The sequence below is a fragment of the Gaeumannomyces tritici genome (genome assembly GCF_000145635.1).
Source record: "Gaeumannomyces tritici R3-111a-1 unplaced genomic scaffold supercont2.1, whole genome shotgun sequence".
NCBI lineage: Eukaryota > Fungi > Ascomycota > Sordariomycetes > Magnaporthales > Magnaporthaceae > Gaeumannomyces > Gaeumannomyces tritici.
The window spans coordinates 4856850-4881739 of NW_008804545.1; the positions used below are offsets into that span (position 1 = coordinate 4856850).

At 60.1% G+C, this 24890-nt stretch overlaps 2 protein-coding genes across 2 annotated transcripts; one reads left to right on the forward strand and one right to left on the reverse strand.

Annotated features, from left to right (window-relative positions):
• Positions 1–466: 466 nt before the first annotated feature.
• On the forward strand, positions 467–20104 carry GGTG_01538 (hypothetical protein). The gene is made up of 3 exons (XM_009219305.1): positions 467–15203; positions 15261–17755; positions 17888–20104. The coding sequence occupies exons 1-3, from the start codon at positions 797–799 to the stop codon at positions 19418–19420; spliced, it is 18435 nt and encodes a 6144-aa protein (XP_009217569.1). The 5' UTR covers positions 467–796; the 3' UTR covers positions 19421–20104.
• On the reverse strand, positions 19768–23729 carry GGTG_01539 (fungal specific transcription factor domain-containing protein). The gene is made up of 3 exons (XM_009219306.1): positions 22009–23729; positions 20430–21911; positions 19768–20344 (listed from the first exon to the last, which is right to left on the reverse strand). Exons 1-3 carry the CDS (start codon positions 23653–23655, stop codon positions 20234–20236), a joined length of 3240 nt encoding a protein of 1079 aa, XP_009217570.1. The 5' UTR covers positions 23656–23729; the 3' UTR covers positions 19768–20233.
• Between the last annotated feature and the right edge of the window lie 1161 nt (positions 23730–24890).

Below are 24890 nucleotides of genomic sequence, written 5' to 3' on the forward strand. Positions count from 1 at the left end.
CCAGCACAGGCTCACAGGATCGATCTCTGCCCGGCAGGTGGAGGAAACAATTCGCAGCGGGCAATTGAGAGGCAACACGTGGTGAGCGCCCACTCACCCACTCTGCTTGCCGCGGCCTGAGCGGTTGCGTGCAGCGCTGGCTGATTTGGCTGCCCGTATGTGTGCGCGTGGGTGCGTCGCCCAGAGATGAGAGGGGGCCATGAGAGCTGAAAATTGGTTCGCCGACGGCCGCTGATTGGCTGCGTGGTGGTAGCGCGCTGCATGCTGCCTGCGCTAGCCCGGCCGGACATTGAGCGCTGGTGGGCAGCCGCGGCATCCCAGTCACCCGTGCGCTCTGTCCTCTGAGTGCTCCGCTGGTGCCTCCATCGAATCTGACTGTCCTTGGTCCTTGTTGACCCTGGTTGGCCCAGATCCTGGTTGGTCCAGCCCCCTCTCTACCGGCTGGGTGGCAACCCTGTCGAAGCTCCAGACCGCTTGCTCTTTGCGAACCTGCTAATTGGAGCTGCCATTGAGGCTGACATGGAGCCCGTCGCGCAACCCTTTCCGCTCGTAAACATACCTACAGAACAATAACACTGTTCTGCTATGCTGGGAGCGCGGTTGATGGTGACGTTCACACTCCAGACCGCGCCTCCCGCTAGTCCCTGAAAACCAAAGAAAAAAGGCAAGCTATTGACCATCCCGGCACGGTCTCCAGCTTTGATTCCCGCCGCAAATGGTGCGCGCGACGGAACACTCCGAGCCCCGTTTTGCCACCTGACCGCAAAACAAACCAAATCGAGCGCCAGCCGACGCGATGGGGGACCGCCACCGGCGCCGGAGTCCCGAGAGCTCCCGGCGCAGACGGCGTGCGAGACAGCATTCCTACGAGACGGCTTCGGCCGCCCCCGCCGCCGACAACATGGCGCCGCCGACCGTGGCATCCCCTAGCCAGGCGGCATACCAGCAGCAGCCACCACCACCACAGCAGCAGCAATACCAGCAGTACCAGCCACAACCCCAGTATCAGCAGTATCCTCCCCAGCAATATCCTCCTGCGCAGCAATACCCTCCACACCAATATCCCCCTCCGCAGCAGTACTCATCTCCCCAGCACAATTATCTCGCCCAGCCATACGCTCCTCCCCAACATCACACTCCCCAGCCGTACTCGCCGCATCAGCAGGTTTCCCCGCAGCAAGCCGTCTCTCAGCCCATCCCGGTGCGCCAACGCGCCCGCGACTCGAGCTCTGACCTGTCCGAGTCATCCTCCACCTCCGAGTCGCTTCTGAACATATCTGCCCGCCGGCCGCGAGCTGTTGGCTTCTTTTCCTTCTTTAGCGGCCCTTCGCCCGAGTCTCAGCGCCGGAAAGCGGAAAAGAAAAAGAAAAAGAAAAAGAAGGGGCTTCTTCAGTTTGGCAACTCGAGCTCCTCCTCCTTTGAGGAATCGCTTGCATATGGACGTGGCTACGTCTCGAGGGATCCGTCCTTCGAGCAGGTGTATAAGCAACAAGAGCAGCAGCAGCTGCCACCGCCACCACAGCAACAGCACTATGGAGCGCCCCACGTCGACCATACGAGGCCCTCGCCGCCGCATCGGAACAAGACGGACGAGGAGATCTTGGAGATCGGACGGAAGCTGGCCAAGATGGCGAGGGAGGAGAATAAGGAGGATCTCGCCCGCGCTGGTCGCCGACCTACGTCGCAGCTTGTCGCCGCCGCCACCGCCATAAGTAACTTCCGGCGTAAAAACACGGCAGACCGGGCTGACAAGGATAAGGGTATCGGCTCGTCTAAGCCGCAGCATGACGACGACGAGTCCGACTGGGAGACATCGTCCGAGGACGAATTCTCAAGCGAGGATGTCGACATGGGCCTGGCCTACGGCTCCTCTCCCGCCCTGGCCTATGGCTTCTCTCCCGCCCTGCCCGCATCGAACTTTAGCCAGCCCGCGCCCCGACCAGCAGAGACCAAGCCTATGCATCTGGACTCCCACAAGAGCAACGTCGTTGACCCCAGAAAGTTTGGGCCCCATAACTCTCTGCGGGGGCTTATCACTAGCCCTTGCGGGTTTGATGATTCCGCTAAGAGGCCAGCAGGGGTCGCCTCTCCTCGCCAGGAGCGTCCTTCGCCGCGACACCATCGGGCAACAGCTTCAGTGGAAAGTGCCTCTTTGGAGGGACGTCCCATGCAGCACGTCTATCCTGCCCCCACGTCCGATCCAGACAACTTCGATGTTGGTCGGCCTCCCCAGCAAAGCTCAGGTTCCCGGCCCGATCCAGTTCCGATCCAGGCGCCCAAGCCCATCACACCCATCTCCGCCCGAGTCTATGAAGCAGACAGGTATAGGGCACCTGAGTCTCGCCGAAGCGATGATCACAAACGGCAGTCTGGCGGCTCCTCCCTCGTCGGCGCAGCTCTCGGGGGGCTAGTGGGCGCAGCTGGGCTGGCGGCGGTGGCGAAAATGGCTTCTGACGATAAGAATGTGCGCGACCGGAGAAGAGAGGACGGTGCCTTGGAAGAGAAGAGTGGCCGGGGAGAGGATTCTCGACGCCGCAGTGATGCTCCTGTTGAAGTGGGGGAGTCACGGCAAGCATTGGATCGCCGTGAAGAGGATCCTCGACGCCGCAGCGATGCTCCCGTCAAGGTGGAGGAGCGGCACAAAGCACTGGTTAATAGTGGGGAGGATCTCCGCCACCGCAGCGATGTTCCCACCAAAGTGGAGGAGCGACACCAAGTATCGTTCGATCGTGGAGAGGATCTTCGACACCGTGGTGATGCTCCCGCCAAACGGGAGGAGCATCATCAGACACAGGACGACCGTGCAAAGGAGCCTCGGCAGCGCAGCGATGCTCCCGCCAAGGACGAGGTGCGCCGTCAAACACAGGACGATCGCGGAAAGGATCTTCGGCACCGGAACGATGCTCCCGCCAAGCTGGAGAAGCGACATGAAGCATTGGACAACGATGAGCATGTTGGTGATCGTGACCGCAACAGCCAAGAGGTTCTCAAATCACTCGACGACAACGCAAAACGCCGTGCCGAGCTGGAGGAGAAGATCCGCATGCTCGAGGCTCGAGTACGTGCGAATGCACACGACAAGCCGCAAACCCAGGGCACCCAGTCAGAGTTGGACCGCGAACGTGATGGCGAACGTGAGCGGCACCCAAAGGACAAGAAGCGGAAGGATACTGTGACTGAGCAGCCCGAGGTAGCTCCCGCTCCTGTGGTCGCCGAAGAAAGGGAGCGACGCCGTGGAGGAGAATCTAGGGATGTCCAACCTCGAGCGGAGAATTCGGCCCCATCGAGCGGCTCACACCCAGCGGAGCGCCGTGCCAGGGATGTGGCGGGCCAGGGGTCTTCAGTACCCCCTTCAGATGGTGCATCGGTTGACCCTGTTAAGGCCCAGGTTACGGATGATGTCTTCCCAACATCGCTTGGTTCGGCGACACCCGTTCGCCCTCTGACGCCAATGGTCACAACGGTTGAGCGCGAGCCTGACTTCGCCAACTTCGACACGTCCAAATTCATTCTGCCCCGTGATCCCCCACAGCAACCATCTGGTGGTCGTCTGAGTCGCCTCGACTCTTTCGAGAAGTCTGAGCGAGATGCGGAGAGGCGAGAATCGGATCGTGCTCGCGAAATTTCAGAGAGCTCAACTGCCCCGATTCCTGAAGCAGCAATGGCGGCAGCCGCCGCTGTGCTCGAACGTCACAACCACCGAGGCCGCGCGGGAACAAGGGCCGCCGAGCCGCAGCCGAGCCGCTCTCGCTCGCAGGATGGAGAAGATGCCGAGGATACGGACGTGGTGCAGGAGGAGGCCAATAAGTATTATCGACAGACCGTTGCGGCTCGGAAGATAGAGGAGGAGACGATCCGCTCCCGCAGCGCCTCTCCAGACTCCTCCGTGATGGACAAGTACGACCAGGGCGAGGATCCCATCATTCGCATCGTCACGCCGCCGCACATGCACCGCAAGGAGAAGAGCATCTGGGAGGGCCCCAACGCCGATGTCAAGGTCGACAATTTCATCAAGCCCCAGGATCTTGCAACGTACCGCCTGCCTCGGGAAGAGCGTCTCTCCACCTCAACTGCGAGGCCCATTTTCTGGTCCAGAGACCCCTCTTGTGAACGCCCGCGACCCATGCTCAACATCGTCTGTCCAACCCCTATCCCGACGCCGTCTCCCGAGAAGCAACAGTCGCGATCGGAACCGAAGGAGCCAGAGCCTGAAGACGGGAGCGACGATAAGCCGCGGTCTACACCCACCGCAGTGCTCAATCAGAGGGGCCAGGTGGTCGAGGCTCCCAGTGCGCCCACGACCGAGTCCTCGGGCCAGAAGCAGACGAGGCATAGTGAGTCTGACATGACCTACCAGTCCCCCAGGCATGTTCAAGACGAACCCGGGTCAGATTCGGCGTGGGAAGACAAATCCGAGCCGACACAGGACCGGGCGCCCGAGAAGAAAAGGAAGGGTGGCTGGGGAGCTGTCCTCGCTGCTATAACAGGGGTTGGTGTTGCTTCCGGTGCGGCTGCTGCAGCCAAAGCCGTGTCCGACAACGAAAAGGAGAAGCAGGCCGAAGGCGCCAGGGAACTGCCCGAGCAGGACGCCGGGGAACTGCCGAGGGTGCGCGCCAAGGAACTGCCCGAGCATGATGCCATTGAGCGTAGCATAAGCCCATTTGATCCTGAAATCGCGGCCGCCGTCGACGATGACCAGCCCGATGCTCCCAACTCAACCTCCACGAGGGCCCTCGCTGCTCAGCCTGTAGATGCCTACGACGGCGACCTGGGGTTCGCAGCCACTCTTGCGGCCGGTCTGGAGGACAGCGGATTCGATCCCAATATCGTCATCGATGACCCACAGTACCGAATGCGAGAGTCGCCTTCTGGCTCAAGGGAGCCTCTGAGCGACTCCTACCGTGATCCGCGTTTTGAGGTGGCCAATGATCTTGATTCATCTCGTGAACAAGGCCCATCTCCACCCTCATCAACATTTGACTCCGTGAGCGACTTTTCACCTTCCGAGACGGGTTCATTGGTTGATGACCCTGGTACCCGTCGCCGGTCGGCTAGGAATGAGCGGCGGAGACGAGAGAGGCAGCGGGCAGCACAGCAACAAGAAACCTCTAGACTTGTGGACCAAGGCCCCCCCGACATCTCTGCCAGAGAGATTGGAGGCGGTTCCGCCCCGTTTCTGGTAGAGGGCGAGTCCACGTTGGTTGACAAGATCGAAAAGTCCGAACCGGCCGATGTCCATCCGGCGGATGAATGGCATGCAGCAACTGATACGATCCACAAGCTGGGCGAGATCGAACCCATGGATTTTTCTCGCGAGGTCGCTGCTTCCACTCAAGATCCAACCTCACAGCCATCTGCGCAAGAGAGAAAGGAAATGGCCGATGATGACTTCGGAGCTCTCACCCCTTTACTGGAGTGCAAGAAGAGCAGCGGCGCAGCGGTACGGACGAACATGGAACCAACCCCAGAGGTGATTGCAGCATGGACTGCGGTGGTGCATGATGTCCCAACCGCATTCCACAAAGAAACCCTGCCTGCCTTCGAGCTCGAGTCGCAGGCGGAGTTGACAAAGGGGCTCCCCGCGGAAGAAATCGGCTATTCGACATGGGGTGACGACCAGTTGGGTCCTGATCCCAGAGTCTTGTTACCAACAATTGCAGAGGAGACTGCATCAGAAACCGAGAGCGCAGCTGGGCCTAAAGCTGAACCTGAGCTCTCAGCTCCTGTTGAATCTGAGCCTGAGCATCAGTCAAGTCCCAAGACCTCGGAAACGGGGCTGGAGAAAGTAACACGGTCCCTCGATTCCGATCCCGTTTTCCAGAGCGGGGCCGTCCACCCCGAGGTTGCGACGGAGCGTTCATCCGCAGTGTCTGAGGCGGCGCCTGTCGAGGTCGTTGCCGTGCCTCATGCACAGCCATTAGCGACTGGGGATTTTACTGACCCATCTGTTTCTTTCTCTGCTGACTCTCAGCGCGAGCTGGAGCCGCCGGCGTCCCCACGGACATCCAAGAAGAAGAGGAGCAAAAAGTCGAAGAAGGCTGCTACTGAGCAGTCGGGCCCAGAGATCCCTGTCGAACGCGAGTTTGATTATCCAGAGGTCGAACAAGCCGTGGCTGCAGAGCTTATCGAAAATGCCTCCCCGGAGCTCCCTGGAACTGCTTCGGAGCCCATTGTCGCCACGGTTGTGGAGTCCACTGGGGCTACGCCGTCGGAACATCTGCCATATATGACGACATTTGTTGATGAGCCAGTCGAGCCGACAAGTTTGCCCACGGAGGCTCCGGAGGAATTCCAAGCTGCCGAGATCATGGAACCGGCGCAGCCCTCGCAGGCTGTTGAGGCTGTCGAGGCTGCCGCGATCATCGAACCCGCGCAACCCTCACAGGTTGATGAGCCTGTCGAGGCTGTCGAGGCTGCCGACCCTGTTGCGCCTGCCGAGGCTGTCGAGGCTGACGACTCTTTCGAGGCTGTCGCGCTTGCCGGGTTTGCCCAGGCTGTCCAGGCTGCTGAGTCTGCAAAGCCCCCCGAGGACCCTGTGAGACATGAGACTACCGAAACTCCTAACGTTCCCGACCTTACGCTTGCTCCTGACGCTGTCGCAGCGGAAACTGAAGTTGCGGACGATCAGTCTTCGGAATGCCAACCAGCGACGCCGACAGGGGAGAAGGGAGATAACGCAGAGCCATCTCCCTCGAGACTAGACGATGTGGAGTCCATTGCTCTATCACCCCAGCTAGGTGATAAAGGTGCCCGTGTGGCCGATTCTAGCTTTGAGTCTCCACCCACTACCCCCACTAAAAGGAAGGATGAGAAGACTCCCTCGAAATTAGAAGAGGTCGAGACCGTTGTTGGATCACCTCGACTAGGCGGTCTTGACAATCAAGATATCTCGTCGTCGCGAGAGCCGGCCGAGGCAGCGACCAGTGCCGAAGCCGACATTCGGACTGAAGCCACCACCCCCGCAAGCGAGCCTTCGGTCGATGCAGAAAAGCCGCAAACCGAGGCCGTGGACCTACCAGCATCCCCCCTCTCCAAGGAGAAGGCGAAAAAGGCCAGAAAGGCGGCTCTTGCTGCATTAAAGGAAGATGAGCCCGCCGTGGTGGCGTCCGCTGTCGGGCAGGTAGACTCGGGAATGGGGGGCGACAAGGACAACCCGGAGCCCGAGGCCAACAATGACAAGCTCCAGACCGAGATCGACAGTGACAAGCTTCCGACTGAGACCGACATTGACGAGCTTCAGACTGAGACTGGCAGTAGGGAGCTTCAGATCGAGGACAGCAACGATAGGCTCCATATCGAGACCGGCAGTGACCAGCCTCAGACCGAGGCCGACAGGGAGCTGCCTCAGATTGAGGCCGCCGGTGACGGGCAGAATTGTGCCCCCGATGAGAAGCCGCAGATCGAGGCGGGCAATGACAGGCTTCACACGCTTCCGACCGAGGTCGACAATGACAACCTGCAGGCCTACAACGATAAGCTGCAGACCGAGACCGATAGTGACAAGCCGCAGACGCAATTAGAGGCGGATTTGTCACAGACCGTGGTCGAAGAGGATAAGCCTGTGGCTATAGGCGTCGAAACCATCGACGCTATTGAGACTGAGCCGCCTACTGCCCCGACGACTCCGTCCAAGAAGAAGTCGAAGAAGTCGAAGAAGAGCAAGAAGGCAGCCTCGTGGGTTGAGACTCGTGAACACTCGCCCTTGGGTGAGAGGAGGCCCACCGACTTGGACGGCTCTTCCGAGGCACTTATGGCGTCTCAGGCTGTGGAGATGGACACTTCTGATGCTGCCTCGGCTGCTCCCGATGCCTCGATGGCTGCTTCTGAGGGTGTAGTGATTTCTTCTGAGGATGTAGCGTCTGCCCCTGAGGCTGCCCTGGCCACTCCTGCGACATTAGCAGCTGTTACAGAGGTCTTCGCGGCTGCTCCCGACACCTCGATGGATATCCATGACGCCTCAACAGCTGGTTTTGAGGCTGCTCCAGCCGCTCCTGAGGCTGCAGTGCCTACTTCTGATGCCTCGGCCGCTGCCTCTGGGACCGCAACGCTTGCCCCGGATGCGAACGCGGCTGTCCCCGCTGCCCCGGCGACGGTGACCGAGCTTACCACGTCTGCCCCTGACAACGCACTAGACCCGGGCACGACTGACCGATCAGAGATTCTCGATGAAGTAGAAAAGGCTGAGAAGGGACGACCTGAAGAGGATCTGACCGTGGCTTTCGATACTCCTGGAGACAAAGAGGGACATCCAGACGGGGAGCCTCCCGATAAAGACTATCCGCTGGATGAAGCTGCGCAGCGCGACATGGCTTCAGCTGAATCGGGCCGCACACCCGTTGAAGACGCTTCAGAGCACCCTTCCAACAACGTCGGCGGCAAACAGGCGTTCGAGACGAAGCTGAACGAGCCATCGCCAGGCGGACCAAGCAGCAAGGCGAGACAGATGGGAGGAGGGGGTTTCTTCAGCTTCTTCAAAGGTTTCACAGAGGACCCTGTGAAAACAGTACCGGGCGGCGACAAGAAGCCTTCTTTTTTAGCTAAAGCCGGCACCATTGGCGCTGGTGCCGGCTTGGCGGGTGTGGCTGCGATTTTCAGCTCCGCGTCGCGCGTGAATGCCACCCCCTCTAATGCCACCTCCCCCACTACTCCCCCATCGGCGGAAGCCCCGGCGGACGACCAGGCAGTGAGCCAGGCGCCGGCCGAGGGCCCAGTCGAGCACACTGTTGATGAGGCAGTCCAGGACATTGTCGAGCCCGACGGTTCTCTCGAGGATCCTTCCGCAGAGGCAGGCCAGCTCGACCCAGAGATCGTTGCACGGGCAATAAAGCCTGCCATCGACCCTCAATTCGGCGATCTGCTGCCATTGCCTCCTAGTCGGCCTGCCTCGCCAGTCGAGCCCGATCTCAACGATGAGTTGCCTCCTCTGCCAGAAAGCCGCCCTCAGACGCCTCCGCAGCAAGAGCGGGATATGATGAAACAGAAATTGGCTTCGCGCCGTCGGAGTGTTCTTGAAATCTCCCATACTAGGTCGCCTAGCAACACTGCGATTCCTCTTCAGTTCCGCCTCCGGTCGGCGCCGTCATCTCCCAACATCAAGACGTCCCCCATACAGCCGCCGTTGGCCGCGCCATCCCCAGAGCCTGGGAGTGCGACGAAGAGGTTCACACGGCCAATGTCGTGGGGCATGAGCCGCGAAATCAAGCCCCTCTATCTCCCAGAGCATGTGAGGTCAGGCACGCAGGCCGAGTCTGAACAGCGGCTGCCCGAGCTGCCGCCCAGCGAGCCCACGTCCGACTTGGAATCGCCTGCCTCTGAGTTCTTCAGCCCCAGCGAGCGCGACGCCGACTACTTTGACCAGGGCAACACCGGCTTTGGTGGGCTATTGCGCCTGGATACGTCCATTTCCGATACCTTCCGCTCAGCCCCAGAGAGTTTAGGCTCCGAAGAAAACACCCCCAAGGCCGAGCGGGGCCTCCATCCGGCCGACATCATGTCGCAGAGCTTCTTGTCGCAAAGCGATGCCGGATCGAACGACACGTTTGAGGATGCAAACTCGCAGCTATTCCGCTCGGCTGCACATAGTCCCGGTCCCATGGCAGAGCGATCCTCTCCACCCCGGTCAAAGTCTTTGGTACATGATCAACATGCGGAAGCTGGTCTTATCCAGCCTTCTCCCACGTCTGCGCCAGTAGTCATGGGTCTGGGCATCGGATTCAAGGACGTGGCGCACATCCGAGATGTCACAGGAACAGACTCTCTTCCGCAGCTGCTGACTGCTGAGGACGGCGATGCTAAACCGATGTCGCCACCTGGAATTACGGATGCAAACACTGTCGCCAGGATTCACTTGGCGGATGCTCCTGACATCGTTCCTGAAGCCCACATCGACAAGGACAAGGACAAGGAGCACAAGTCGGAAGTGGCACTATTGAACGACCCGGTCGCTCTCGAGGAAGAGCCTGCAGACTTGGAACAAACCACGTGGACTAACATGGAAAAGAAAGTCAAGAAGAGCATGGGCAAAACCACTCCACCCACCGTTGAAGGCGACACTGTTCTGAATCTGACGGAGCCTGACCACTCTGTTACCGAAGCTGTCCTGTCAGGAGCGCAGGACAACGCTCTTGAGCGTCCCGTCAATGAAACATCCTCCGCAAGCGCAGACGTGACCGAGACTTCCAATTCCATTCCTCTAATCACACCGGAGTCGGCCGAGCACACCGACAAGTCCTCGCCGCCAGATGACAAAGACACGCCTGCCCAAGAGAGCTTGAGTCCTCAAGACCAAGAAACCCTTACACAAGAGCTTTTGGTGTCGAAGGATACAGTCCTCGCGGCCGACAGCCTTCCATCGTCCCACACTGCGAGTACCGGAAACGAGGAGGGGAGCGAAGGTAACCTCGCAGTCGCGCTGCTGGAAGTGGCGGAGTCGGAGATTCGGGTCACCGGTATCGAGCCTCTCACCCCAGTCGAGCCTTCCACTTCAGCTGTAGGGACTGAGCATGCAGAGATCACACTTGTTCCTGCGCCTGACGACAACCCAATCTCAGTGGAATCGACCGTGTCAGATTCAGAGATTGAGATCACCGACGCTCAGATTTCATCTGAAGAACGAGAAGCGGCCCACAGCTCTGGTGACCAGGTTGTTGACACACCGGTCGTCGATGGCCAGCCAGAAAGTCTCTCTGGTGACGAAAAGCAAGAGACAAGCGGCAAGCAAGGTGTATCTGAAACTCTAGCCACTCAATCTTCACAGGACCTCTCGCCTCTTTCGCATGATATGGAGGAAGAGCCCAATCGCGAACAGATGCCAGAAGCGCCCACGTCACGACCTGACGAAGTACAGCAAGAGCCCGACATGTTTTCCCAGGAACGATCACAAATACCCGCCGGGGATGCCCAAGAGAAGCAACGAGAACTCCCGACGAGCCCTGGAAGCATGCCAGAAGAACCCGCCCCAGGCCATCTAGTGGCGCCAGCAGAGGTGTCGCTTCATGATGAGCCATCGACTACCACGGGCCCCTCTAGCCCCACCGAGCCCGGCAAAAAGCAGAATAGGGGAATGAAGAGTGCGGCTGCGGAGTCTGAAGAGGTAGCATCGCAGCCGGATGGGTCTCTGGTGCATGAGACACCGAGCACTGTTGACGCCGGCTCCCCGCATGATGTGGGCGCCTGGAAAGATGTAGACACATTAGCGAATCCAGAAGCAACGGTTTCTCTGGCATCGGTCGCCGAGGTCGACTCCACACGATCAATTGACCAAATGGGCTCTCAGGCTGGCTCCCCAGGCGCTTCCAAGACGATCGAGACAACCCCGCCGCTGCCTAAATCCGGGGCTCGCGATGTGACAGCAGGGGATTCGGGCACTAGACGGGACTCGGCTAGCCTCTTTGGTGCTGATGCGCTGGCTTCTGCAGCCGCGGCCGGCGTGGGAGCCGGGGTGCTACTAGCAAGCGGTCAGGATGGACAGGGTTCCCCCGAGGCCCAGAAGACCGGTAACTCGACGCCTACAGACTCGCCCACCCCTGCCGAGGGGGTCGCGGAGTGGCATGTCGGGGCGGCACAGCCAGGCCCTGCTATCGACGCAGCAGAAGCTCGCGGCCCCTCAGGCGTGGGTGAAGCAGGTGTGGAGACGGGCGGGCCCATTGAGGGGTCACTACAGCCCGAGATAGCCGAGCAAACGTGGCCAGACACGCAACCGTTGCCCGCTGCCGACACCGCTACTTCATTGCTACCGGACCCACCCACGGCCCTGGCACCGTCTTCCGCCGCTACTGATGCTCCGGCGGTTGAGACTATCGAGCACACTGCCTCTGCACATACCCCTGCTCTTGGTAGCAGTGCGGACCTGCAGCAGCCCAGCAGCCCGCGTCGCCATGCCGAAAATGCGCCTGCCGGGCCCGACAATGCCGAGCATCTGTCTGGTCTTGATGAGCCCGCCCCGACCGGAACTGAGGAGGCCCACAACGCCCCATCAGAAGAAGTCTCGGCGCGCGCGGATCCGGCTACAGAAACAGCACCGGCCGCGAATACGGGACTCCAGACTTCTGTGCCTGCGCCGGCCGAGATCACGTATGTTCAGGCGCCGGAACAGCCTACGTCTCTCGAGCACACCGAGGCCGCACAGACCCGCCACCCGGGAGAGGGCAATGTCGATGATCATCGGCCGGCGACGCCACTCAATGACTTCCGGCCGGAGCCTTCCGGCCTTGTTCTCGCCGACCATGTCCCCGAGCTTGCTTCACCGGAGACCACACCTGGAACGAAGCCCAAGAAGGGCAAAAAGAGAAAGAAGCAGGGGACCTCCGAATCTCTAGATGATGCCGCTCCTCCTGTCGAGCAGAGCAAGGCCGTCGCCGACCTGGAATCCCCCATCGAAATTCCGGATGACGCGCCAGCAACCTGCGACTCGGAGACCATAGTCGAGCCACAGTATGCTGGTTTCAAAGTTCAGCACACCAATATCGACGGCAAGGACCCTGACAGCAACAATATCAAGAATAACGAAGCAGCTTTGGATGAGTCCTCTGCTGGCGAGCCACAAGAGTCGAGCAAAAACATCCCAGATTCACCCAAGGGCGCCGCCGATCACGCCACAGATGCACTGGCCGCCTCTGCCCCTGAACCTCTGGACCCTGAGGTCGAGCCAACTTTCCAGGCTGTAGAAGGGCTGTCTGAGTTGTCACCTGGTGATCCCGCCCATCAATCGCAATGTGAATCTGCGCTTGCGCCGTCGGAGCTCAGGAGCTTGGCGGAAAGGCTCGCGACCAACGGTGAAGTCGACGACAATCGCACCCACACTGAAGTGGCCATTCCTCAAGGCCCTGAGAGGTCTATCGAAACCCCCGCTGCCGACTCTGCGGACGATGGTACTGTCCCGAGCGGAAGTCTCGGTCAGCCTCTCGGCGGTCCTGAGACTCCTGACCTTATTGAACCGGCCAAGGACGATACCGCAGAAGCCGAGACGAGCGACAATGGCCCAGTGCTTGAAGAACATTTGATCGATACCATCCATCCCTTGGCCGCAAAGCCCAAGGATGAGGAGCGGCCACTGAAGCCGCCACCGAGCAAGACTGACGCCGATGAAGCTGTCGGGGAAGCTTTACCCGTCTTGGATATCCCTCCATCTTCGTCCCAGGAGGACTCCCAGCAATCCACACAGGCCACCGACCTTTCACCTGTCAAGCTCTCCAAGAAACAAAAGAAGAGATTGAAGAAGCAAGGTATCACCTTCCCCGACCCTGAGGCACCACTGCTGTCCGAGACCATAGGCTCTAGTACAGAAGACCTGCGTGTTGTCGTCAGTGAACCTGTTGTGGTTCCTGATGCAACTCCAGAGGAACTGTCCGTGTCGGTGTCGGCCCCAGGCACCACTGAGCAGCCCCCCGCGCTCGAAGTTACGTGGGATACTCCTACTAAACAAGCTCAAAAGAACAAGCAAAGAAATCCGCAGCAGCAAGAAGCTGAGAGCACGTCACAACTGGCCAGCTCGGGTCCTGCAGTGCCCGATGTGGAAGCCGATGTTGCAGCACAAGCGGAACTAGGGTTGCCAGAGCCCTCAGAGACCGGACAACCCTTGCACGCTCCCACTTCGGCGGCCGACAGCGTTCCATTGTCTCCGATTGTCGATACCGAGGTGCCGCACGACGAGGCTCCACCGTCTGATGCCAATGAGCCTCCAAACCCATCACCCATAGAGCCACCGCCGAGCTCGGAAATTTCTCATGCTGAGCTGCCGAGCACTCCGCCGAGTGCTTCCGAGCTCGACAACTTGGGGCTCAAGACCCACATGGCCACGGAACATGCCTCTGATACGGCCATGGAGCCTGCAGCTGAGGTCGACGCGGTGCCGGCTCATGATGCGCTAGAGCCGCAGGAGACGATCAATGCTGAACCCTCTATCCAGCCAGCTGTCTTCACACCTCAGGACACTGAAATCTCTACCGAATCTTCCGCCTCGAGCAGCGACCCTGCGCCCATGCGGTCGCCCACCTCGAATGCTGTCAAACACCAACTTGAGCCTATTGTCGAACTTCCCGAAGATCTTCCACCAGATGCCTCCCAGGACGAGCCTGCAACTTCCGCCGAGCTTGCGACAAGAGCTCAGGCTGGAGCTCTGGATGTGGTCCCTGTTGTGCTAGCCAGCGAGGTTGGCCTAGAATCATCAACAGCAACACCCACTGAGCCTCCAGTTGAAATCACATCCTTTGAGACTCCGCTCAAGGATCAGGCTGATGTCCAGCGTCCTCTTGAAGATTCTTCTCCCCCCACTGTGCCCGAAGATGCACCGCCAGAGACGGTTGAGCGCGAGAAAACTGTAGTGGAACCCCCGGAAGACGCCACAGAAGGAGAGGGCCTCCTCAATCTGCCTACTGCAACCAAGGAGGAGTCTCCTCCAGAAGTCCCTGCGGGCACTGCAATCACGACGGACGCAAAGGTTCACTTCGAGGACTCTGCCGACAATACCTCTTCTCATCCGGCGGCCGACTCCCCACAATCATCCGCAGGCGGGGCTCTGACCGAGCCCAGGACAGATGACCCCTCGGATACGTGCGCGGCGCCAGACCGAAGCGCATGCCTCGTTGATGATACCACCGAACAGGTGCATTCCAGCAGCGACCCTGCTCCATCAACCGCAGGACCGGATTCCACCCGCGAAGTGCTGAATTCCGAACCTTCGGCGATGCTCAGGAGCGACTTGAGCGCAGACGCTACAGCCGCGGCTCTCGCTCTGGGGGCGGCAGTACTGATACCATCGGATTCCACGCCTGATGACGCGTCGACGTCAGTGGCCGCCAAGGAGTCAGAAAAGGACAAGTCATTGGACATGGTGGCTGCTCCTGTGCAAAATATCCCCGAACCCCAGCCCGCAGTTCATGATGCCACCACGCTATCTGTGTCCCACGACACTCGGGCCCCGCCTCCGGCCATCGTCGATACTCTTGTGCTCAGCCCACCTTCTACAGAGCCTGCTGCTTCTGGCCATGCCCTCCCCGAGGCACCCACACAAGAGCCACATGCAGACAAGTTTTCAAGGATGGAGTCTTCTGCCAGCTTCCAAGCGGATCCCACAGCCCAGACCCAAAGCAGCACAGCCCAGATGAGTGACAGGGGAGCATCTGGGGAGATCAATGCCCTAGATGCCCAGGCTACCGGAGTACACAAGGAACTTCCCAAGATCGCGGCAAAGAGGTCTAAAAAAGGTAAGATGATAACCGGAAATCTTACGAGTTTCGAATTTGCGCTCACGAAACAGCAAGACGACGGGCTCGGCGGTCTTTCAGGTAGTGTCGGTATCCCGGTGACTGAGCAACAGACGGAGACGGGCGCGGCAAAGCCAAGCAAAGCCCCAGCAGACGTTGGGCTCGCGGAAGCTGTCACGTTGACGCCCACGAAGTCGGAGGAATCCAAACGAGAGAAGTCCCACGACAACGCACTGGAAGCCGAGCAATCTTTGATCAGCAGCCCTGACTCCAAGAGTGCGATTTCTGGTTCTCAGCCTCAAGCCTCGATCGTTGAGATTCACAAGGCCGCAGGTGGAGAGGAAGGCTACTTCAACATGGAACCCGATGCGGCACCGCTTCCTCTCACTATTCAGCCTTCGGACACCGCGCTCGAGGTCCACCCAGTCGTTTCGGAGGACCTCGAGCCCATGAGAAAAGAGGCAGACTATCTTCCTCCCAGCCCCCCGTCGAAGGGCCTTTACTTGATGACGCGGGAGGGGTCCGATGCATTTCTCAAGGACGGGCACATACCAAGGCTTCTAACCGCCCAGACCGATAGCCCTGTGATCAGCCCGCAAGACCTCAAAAGCGGGATGGATACCAAGCCGTCTCTCGACAACAAAACAAGCAGCCAGCACTCAACGGACGATAACCCGCCATCATGCACCGCCGCAAAGGAACAAGCTGGGCCAATCCGAGATGGCAACAGGCTAGCTGACGCGCCTCCGGAGCCCGCAAGCCCACCCAACGACATTTCCATCAACACGGCAGTCACCGCGGCCGTGGTAGGCGCTGGCGTAGCTGCGCTGACCAAGAGTTCCGTCGGTTCCAAAAAGACAAAGTACAAGAAGCCCAAGATCATCGATCCACGAATGGACCGCGACGACGACAATACAGCTCTGGGGGAAGCGAAGCTCAAACAACCAATGGAGATTTCAAGGGGTGACCGGAATTCGGTGAGCTTCCGGAAGATGGCTGAGCAGTCTGCTGGTGAAAGCCCAAGAGGCAGTGTGAGCACTGCTGAGGGTGTCCAGGGTGCGGACGACGTTGGTGAGGAGTCGAGGGTAGCAATGGACGTGGATCCTAGGGACTCCACACGAAGCTTTTTGTCCACGACAACGGATAGGGGCTTGGATGAGAACGGCAGGCGGGGAGGTACAATGCTGCACAGAGACATGCTCTCCGATTTTGGTGGCAGCCCTATGCTTGGGGTCGAGGAGAAGTTCCCAGAGCGCGTCCCGCTCACGGAGTCACCAACGGACTTGACACCAAGAACATCGCCCGCTCTCGAGTCCGAATCGAAGTTCTTGCCTTCACCAAGGCTACCAACGGGTCAGCAACAGACGCCAGCTGGCACTGTGGGACCCGGTATCCACGACATACAAGATCTGAGAAGGACACCCTCGCGAACGCTGGAGCCGGTGCTGGAAGAGGACGACGGGACGCATGAGCCGACAAAGCATAAGAGCAAGAGGAGGAACAAGAGAGGTCCACGGGATGTGGATAGGGACAGCGGGTATGCAGCGGACTCTCCGCTTGCGGCCTTTGGCCGTGCCCGGACCGAACGGCAGGAAACTCGGGTTCGTGACAGCGGAGTTCACCTGCGAGACTGGCCAGAGGGCTTGACGCAAGTGCGAGACGTTGGCGGGTTCAGCCCTGACGCTACAAGAAGGTTGTCCCCAACTGCTGCACCAAGCACGCCGATTGGGGACCCAAGCAGGAGACGTCTGTCGCCACTCAAGGACGAGGCAACGCGGGAGCTTAAAGAGACAGACACGCCGCGACTGCGGGGGACAGAGCCGCAGCAGCCCAACCCAGAGCCTCAGAAGCAGGGCAGTGGAAGCAGTGTGAGTAGTGGGGGTAGCCTGAGCGACAGAAAGCGAGGCTCTTACAGAGAGCAGCTGGGGAGCGGTTCGATACCGACGGCGATCATGGCGACGGCGGCGAGAGAGCGGGCGCCGCAGACACCAGCGGAAGATCGGCGAGGGTCAGACCACAGCATCCTGTCCAGACGCATGTCGCCAGCCTCGCCACTGGCGGGGCAGCGCCCGTATGGTGGCGTGCAGTACTACGGCGGCTCGGGGCAACGCGCCATGTCTAACACCAGCGTTGCGCGACGACGCACGCCCGATCTGGCGCTCAGCATCAGCCCGCTGCCGGAAAGCCCAGTCAGCCTTCGGTCCGTTGGGAACACGCCCCCACTTCGGCGGGCCGACAGACGAATGAGCGGCGACCTTCGATCCATCAACCAGCTCCGCGGCGTGGTTGGCCACCAGCCCCAGCCCCGACCCACCGACAGCACAGCCGACAAGGATGTGGCCACCAGGGGGGCTGGGACTGTTGGGGCTGCAGATGCAACAGTGGCTGCTCCTGCCAATGCTGCTGCTGCTGCCGCCGCTGCTGTTGCTGCACTTGGACTTGCAGCAGCTGCGACCCTCAGCAGCCCCGACGCGCCTGCCAGCGCAAACAACAACAGCACCCCGATCGCCAATGAAGGCCGTGTCCGCGCCAGAGAAATGGCCGACGTCTATGTGAGTTTTCTTTTGATTGTTCCATCCCATTCCGTCAATTCCGACCATCGATCCCCCAATCGCCCTCTCTCCATCCATTGCCTTTGCCCCATCAATCCCTCACCGCTGCTGACACGCGCAATCGTCGCCCAGGATGGCTATGGAGAGGGCCGCATCGGCTCCCCTCGCTCCCCTACCAGGCCCCACAGCATGCGCCGCCGCCAGAGCATGCAAGTCATCGAGCTCGAGGCCCGAGTCGAGCAGCTGTCGGCCGAGAACCGCTCGCTGCACGAGGCGCGCGCCCAGGCAGAGCAGGCACAAACCCACAAGACGGCGGGCGCCCTGGCCGATCGCGACGATCAGATCGACGCGCTCAAGCGCTCCGTCAAGTTCCTTACCGACGAGCTCGCCCGCCTGACCGAGATCAACGAGGGCCTGCACAGCGCCATCTCCCAGACAGCCCTCAACCGTGATGACCGCTACCGCCTGCTCGAGGCTCAGCACGCCGACACTGCGCGCGAGCTCGAGGAGGTGCGCAGGGCCAGCGGCAGCGGTACTACTCCTCCCCCGCCCCACAAGCTCCTGGCCGAGAAAGACCTTGAGATTGCACGCCTGCGCGCCGAGCTCGAGGAGGCCAAGCAGCAGATTCGTGAGCTGCAGCGCCAGATCCTCGCCACCAAGGGCCTCGACGGCGACTTCCTCGTCGCCCACGACATCGATTACTTCGACCACCGCTGCCAGCAGCTATGCTCTCATGTCCAGCAGTGGGTCCTGCGCTTCTCCAAGTTCTCCGACATGCGCGCCTGCCGCCTGACGGGCGAGATCAACGACGAGAAGATCATCGATCGTCTCGACAATTCCGTGCTCGACGGCTCCGATGTCGACAACTACCTCCGCGACCGTGTGCGCCGCCGTGACATCTTCATGTCCATGACCATGTCCATGATCTGGGAGTTTGTCTTCACCCGCTACCTCTTCGGCATGGACCGCGAGCAGCGCCAGAAACTCAAGTCGCTTGAGAAACACCTCCTCGAGGTCGGCCCGCCCCACGCCGTTCGCCAGTGGCGCGCCGTCACCCTGACCCTTCTTGCCCGTCGCACCTCCTTCCGCGACCAGAAGGAACAGGACACAGAGGCTGTCGTACAGGCTGTGCTGCAGACCTTGTCCATGATCTTGCCGCCGCCCTCCAACCTCGAGGACCAGATCCAATCTCAGCTGCGCCGCGTAATGCGCGAAGCCGTCGACCTGGCGGTCGAGATGCGCACTCAGCGCGCCGAGTATGTCATGCTGCCGCCGCTGCAGCCAGAATACGACGCCAACGGAGACCTGGCCGCCACAGTCCCATTCAACGCCACCATGATGCACGAGCGCTCTGCCGACACTACCAAGGGCCAGGAGCTCGAAGCCGACAGCTCCACCGTTCGCATCGTGCTCTTCCCACTCGTCGTTCGCAAGGGCGACGACCAAGGCCGCGGCGACGATGAGGTTGTTGTCCACCCCGCACAAGTGCTCATCTCCAGGCCCTCGGGCTCCAGCAGGCGCGGTGGAGGCCGCCTCCTCACACCCAGCTCCGATGCCGGTGGCGCGAGCCTGCTTGGCCGTAACACCTCTCCTATCTCGGCACCCCCCACCATCAGGAGCACCCTCAGCATGCCAGATGCTGAGCCGCTCGAGGGTGGGTTCTAGAGAAGATACTTCGAGTTAATAATTGGAAATGACGAGACGAGGAGAGAGAGCAACTTATGAGAAAAAGAAGCAAAAGTACAATAACGACCGGCGCTGACGAACAATATTTTAATCACTTGGGAGGGACTTTTCCGGGTCTAGGACGGACGATACAGTTTCGCCCCTGCATACACTTTGGATGGATTAATGGACGAAGGGGGGTTATGGGTTATTTCAAATTTGGGTTAATCTTGGGTTCTCAGCATCATGATATCCCTCTCTGGTCTTCGCGTCTGGTTTTCATTTTCGTGTTCTTATTTGTCGCTTCACCCCACTCCGCTTCAAGATCTATTTATTTCTAGCCTTGACTTGTTTTTTTCTCAACTATCCCCACATCTGGTTCTCTCATGTTCGACATCTGATACACTATCATGTTGTGCCTGCAAAATCTTTGCTTTTTGACCGTCTTTCATTCGGGATCTTCTTTACTCGCTCGGGCCGGGTCAGTGTATCATCTTCCCACACCCACAATGACTTATGAATGACGACGAGAAGATAGATCTACCTCGAGCCCACCAGAGAAATACCACGAGTTCTAAATTTTGAAGCTTGTTCCTTTGGCCCAGCTCAGCTCTACGGTATCTACAGAAAACAACGACATGCAATAGCAAATTATTCGGTATATCCGATCTTGCTATTGTGAGCACACAATACCTCCTGGGCAGTCCATTGGTCTGATCAAAAGCAGTGTGCCCATGCATTTATCCGACTCTGCTCTCACTTCTCTCGTCCGTGGCCTGCTTCCAAACGGCTCGGGGCCACGACACGGCACGCCTAACTATTCCACTTCATGCCTAGACTTGGGTTCATAAAGCCAGTCAGGGAAAACTCTCCCGTCTGGGGGTCAGTCGGGAAGATGGCGTTGATGTCCTCGTTGTATGCAGACTAGAAGCATCGAGCGGTTAGTTGGACGCACGGCGAGTAAGAAAGAGCAGAATGGCACAAGGAAAAAGACAGCAAATTTACGTACCCAATCAATCTGCTGCCCGGAGCCAGGAGGACCTGCGGCGCCCCCATGTCGCTGAGAATAGCCAACAACACTGCCGCCATCGCTGCTGCCTTCGGGGCTGTCTGCGTTCTGTGGCGGCAGGCTCCAGAGCACCTCACCATTTGACACGCCAGCAAACACGACATTCGGGGGCGGGCCGGCGGATGGCATTTGCATCTGCATTGGCGTCGGCATCTGTGGCGGAAGCCCGTGTCCTCTGCCGGTACCGTCATTTCCGCCCGCCAACATTGGCTGGGGCATGATCGACGACGGCGACGATGAGTTGGGCTCGGGCTTGAGACTGCCGGGCGAAAGGCCACCGGGGGAGGGTTGTCGGTGTTGCTGTCCTTGCTGCATCATGCCGGATTGTGCGCCCGGGTGTGCTTGGTACTGCATTGCGGACAAGCCAGGCTGTTGTGCGTGGTGGTGGCTGTGTTGCTGCTGCTGCGGCCCTCGAGATGCATCTCCCTTGTTGAAAGAGTCGGGTGGCGCTGTGGCAGCTGGTGGCGGCGATACACTGCCCTCCGTCTTGATGGCGTGTTTATCCGGCACTGCTCTCGTGGTGTTTGTGGGCGCCCGCATCTTCCTCATGCCCATATAGACGGCCGTCTTGCTAGCGATCTCGCGCAGGATCAAGACGCCCTTGTCCTCGCGGCTCATGTTGGGGTCCATGTTGAAAACGTAGTCGAGGCAGGCCCATATGCGCTCTCCCTCCTTATTTTGGGGCCGGTAGTAGATTTCGGTGGCCAACAGCAGCGCGATCTGGAACTGCTGGTAGGCACCCAGGTACCAGGCCCAGGCGGCGAACTCGGGATTGGTTTCGAGCTGGATCGAGATCTCGACGATGCCGACGCCGCCCCAAATCAGCACGCTGTTGAGCCGGGGCGGCATCGGGTTCATTGTGTTCGAGTGGTATGGATGCAGTATCATTGCGTACAGTCGGTACATGAGCAGGTGCATCACCAACTTGGCGTACCGCTGGATCGGAACGCGGTCATCCAGGTAGCGTTCGTACTTGTCCAGCATGCGCTTCCGGAAATTCTCGATTTTGGACAGCACCGCCGTCACCGTCGTCTTGCGGATCTCGAGCCTTCGCCGGTCCATCCAGATGTTGCGCATCATCTCGTTGATCTCGAACCGCATCAACGGAAGCAGAGTCGAGGTCCACCTCTCAGCCGACTCGGGTGGCACCACAGCCTTGGTCAGCTCGTCCTCTTCGCAGTTGATAGGGAGCTTCGTGTCGTAGTCCTCCCTCCTGATGGCTGGCTTGGGCCCTTGGGCCTCGCAGGTGCGCACGTCGAGGAAGCAGAGCTGGTGCCAGATCAACCGCCGCACATGTGTCTCCAACGGTGTGAGGCCGTAGGCCTCGCCGTCGCGGTGTAGGCCCATGCATTCTGCCATCCTGACGGCTGCTCCAACCAATACCGAGTGAGCCCTAGACACTTCGGCGCGGCAAAGAGGGATCTGGGCAAGGTTTTGGTGAAACGTCAGATCAACGGTACTTCAAGGGTAACAAACAACAGAGGTAAATCCTTCCTGTGTGTGGGATCCTCCGGCTTACCATGTACATAACCAAGGCCTGGAGAGTCTCAACTCGAGTTGTTCTTAGAAAATTAGCCTTGCTCAGAGCTGATTCGGTCCCGATCTTGACCCTTCCCATCAGTTCCGCCTTTGTGCACCCGAATTGGTGGAGAATGGCTCTCTCTTCCAGTGAGACCACGGCGCTAAACCAGGCGGCGAAGACGACAGCCTGTGTCGAGGGACGAGGCTCGACACCGTGGTGGACGTCGTCCCAGAAGGTAGCGTACTGTATCTCAAAGGACGGGCGGTGCACGCACCGAGCAATAGGGTGCACCGATTCGAAGTAGCGCTGCATGAGCCAGTCTCCGGAAGCCTTATTGCCGGGGATGAAGCTCAGGAGAGACGGCATCTCGCCGAGCTGGCCAAAGAAGTAGCCACTCGTGGGCGGAATGTAGGATTCTCCCGGCCGCAGGAAGTCGGGTATCGAGACATCGGCGCCTGCGGCCTGCGACATGCCGTCGGCCCGGGGCGGCTGTGGTGGTGGAGGGCCAAAGCCAGGTGGCGGCGGCCCAGAGCCGCCCGGCAGACCAGCCTGGATCTCCTCGGATATACGTGGCCTGTTCAGACCCCCGATCCGCTCCGTGATGCGCATTCTGCCGACCTGGATACCCAGGTCGATTATATCGTCTGTGGTATGGTCGACATCGGGATCGTCGTACGTCAGGTCCAAGGCGACCATGGGGGTGATCTCCAGATCCCGCTCCTCGTCGTACTCGTCCTCGACGTCATCCGCCACAATTCTCTGCTGCTGGAATCCGCGGGAGGTGGATCGGGCAACGTCGCGTTCGAGCTGGCGCTCCAGAGCCCCCGCCTTCTCTTTTATCTCGGTAAGACGGTGCTGGCTTGCCTCGTCAAGCTTGGGGCCGAGATACATGCATTCTCGCGCGAACTTCAAGCAGTTGGTGCAGGGATTCGATTTGTTGCATTTCAGTTTCCTCCGGCGGCACTCAAGGCAGGACGTGATCATACGCATGCGCCTGCGAATCGGCTTGGGGGCTCCTGAGGATGTCGAGCCGAATGGCGCACCGGCCCCTGTCGAGCTAGAGGCGGCATCCGGCACATCCTGTGCAGACGGCTGCTGCTGCTGCTGCTGCTGGTCCTGCAGCTGGCCATGTTGCTCTGCGTGCGGCAACTGTTGCTGTCGGTGATTCTGCTGCGGGGGTTGCTGCTGAGACTGCTGCAGCTGCTGGGGTGGGTGCTGCGGCTGCATGTGGTGGTGGGCGGCCATCCCCTCCCCCCCGGGCATGTCCCTTGCGTCCAGGAGCATGCCGTGAGCGCTGTTGCCAAAGACTCCTCCTGGAGCTCCCGAGGCTCCAAACGGACTAGCCGCGGCTCCCAGTACGGCCGTTGGTTCAGAGTCCATGGGGGTCATTGACATGGACCCATGAGTCTGCATCGCCGGTGGGTGAGGTCCACTGCGAGTGCCGGACACCCCATCCAGGTGCGCCAATGTGGAGACGGATGGGTGTGTGTGGTAGTAGCTGTGGCCCTGCGTGTGATGGCCTGGCTGTCCATCGGCCTGTTGGTCGTGGCCATGGCGCTGCATATGTCCATGCCCCTGGCCAGGTTGAGAGTGGCATTGCGACGCAGATTGGGCATGGCCTAGGGTCGGTTCAAGGTTCGCCATCGAGCACTAAAGAGGAGGGACAAAGCCCTCGCGTGGGTGTGTGTGTGTGTGTGTGTGTGTGTGTATGTGTGTACGGGGAGTCCTGTGGAAGGACGTGCCGGTGGCAGCAGGGACTGCAGACGACGTGCTGGTGCGAACCAGCGCACGTGCGGCGTGCAAGTTGTGGATGTAGCGCTACCAGCTGTCTATTCGAGCACCGGAAGGGCACCGTCGTCCAGGCGGTATTGGTGCACTCGCTTGTGCTTGGGGCAGGTGAGCTTGTAGCTGGGCCAGAAGGCGTGGGATGCTGGGATGCAAATTCCAGCCGACAGCACAAGGTGGGTGTGGTGGGTGTAGTGGGGGACCGGGCCGCTGGCAGGCTGGCAACGTCGGCGCTAGCGAGGGCGTGCCCGTCCGTTCTAGGCAGGAGCGGGCCTGCGGGCTGGCGACGGCGGCCTGACGGTGGTGTCAGAGGGCCAGGCACAGGGGGGCGCCGGCATAAACGGGGACAAATCACATAGGGCAGCCTTCTCTGGCAGGATCTGTGCGGAGACAGACAGAAACGCGTGTGGGCGGGTGTTGCGCTTCTAGCGGTCCTAGCGGTTTCTAGCGGCGGCGCAACGGAAGAGCGTGGATGCAGCCCCAAGACAGCAAGCAAGCAAGCAAGCAAGCAGGGCGTCCGTCTCTCGTCCCGGCTTCCAATGCTTGGTCTGTATCAATGGCACCGGAGGCGGCGGCGGCGGACAAATCAGGAATCAGGGCGCGGTCGAACCGGCGAGGTGGCGGGCTCTTTTCTTGGGGTTGGCCAGGCAGGGACGAGCGGGCGTAAAGGGCGTGGGCGTGGTGGGAAGATCACAGTAGCGTACGGACGTAAGTGAGGACGGGGTTGCGGGTGGTGCCCCTAAAAAGCGGGGATCCCAACGACGAGATATAAATACTGCCCTCCCTTTCGCGGTCCCAGCAAGGAAGGCGCGCTGGCCCGATGCGGAAGGACCGGGGTTGACGCTCAGCCTGGAGCTCCTCGGACCTGCGCAATCGCGGATGGCCTGAGCCTCCAAGCCCGCCATCTCGCACAGCTTCGGGCTCGGCCGACGGCTGGCTCGACCTCTGTCCTGGACAATTGCGAGCCAGCTAGCGGGCAGTGGCCACGAGCCGCCCTTGACTTGGTGCGCTTGCGAGGCAGACGGTGCTCCTCTTGGGCACCAGCCTTGACCAACCTAGGTGACGCTAGTGTGACGGCGCTCTCTCAACATGCA

What these genes read in the sequence shown, in the direction of transcription:
- GGTG_01539 (XM_009219306.1), bottom strand. Translation starts at nt 23,655, where the DNA reads ATGGCGAACCTTGAACCGACCCTAGGCCATGCCCAATCTGCGTCGCAA. An exon ending in AGGCCTTGGTTATGTACATG is followed by an intron (nt 21,912 to 22,008) that starts GTAAGCCGGAGG and finishes AACCTTGCCCAG; the next exon opens with ATCCCTCTTTGCCGCGCCGA. An exon ending in CCGGGCAGCAGATTGATTGG is followed by an intron (nt 20,345 to 20,429) that starts GTACGTAAATTT and finishes CGATGCTTCTAG; the next exon opens with TCTGCATACAACGAGGACAT.
- GGTG_01538 (XM_009219305.1), top strand. Translation starts at nt 797, where the DNA reads ATGGGGGACCGCCACCGGCGCCGGAGTCCCGAGAGCTCCCGGCGCAGA. An exon ending in GGCAAAGAGGTCTAAAAAAG is followed by an intron (nt 15,204 to 15,260) that starts GTAAGATGATAA and finishes CGAAACAGCAAG; the next exon opens with ACGACGGGCTCGGCGGTCTT. An exon ending in GAGAAATGGCCGACGTCTAT is followed by an intron (nt 17,756 to 17,887) that starts GTGAGTTTTCTT and finishes ATCGTCGCCCAG; the next exon opens with GATGGCTATGGAGAGGGCCG.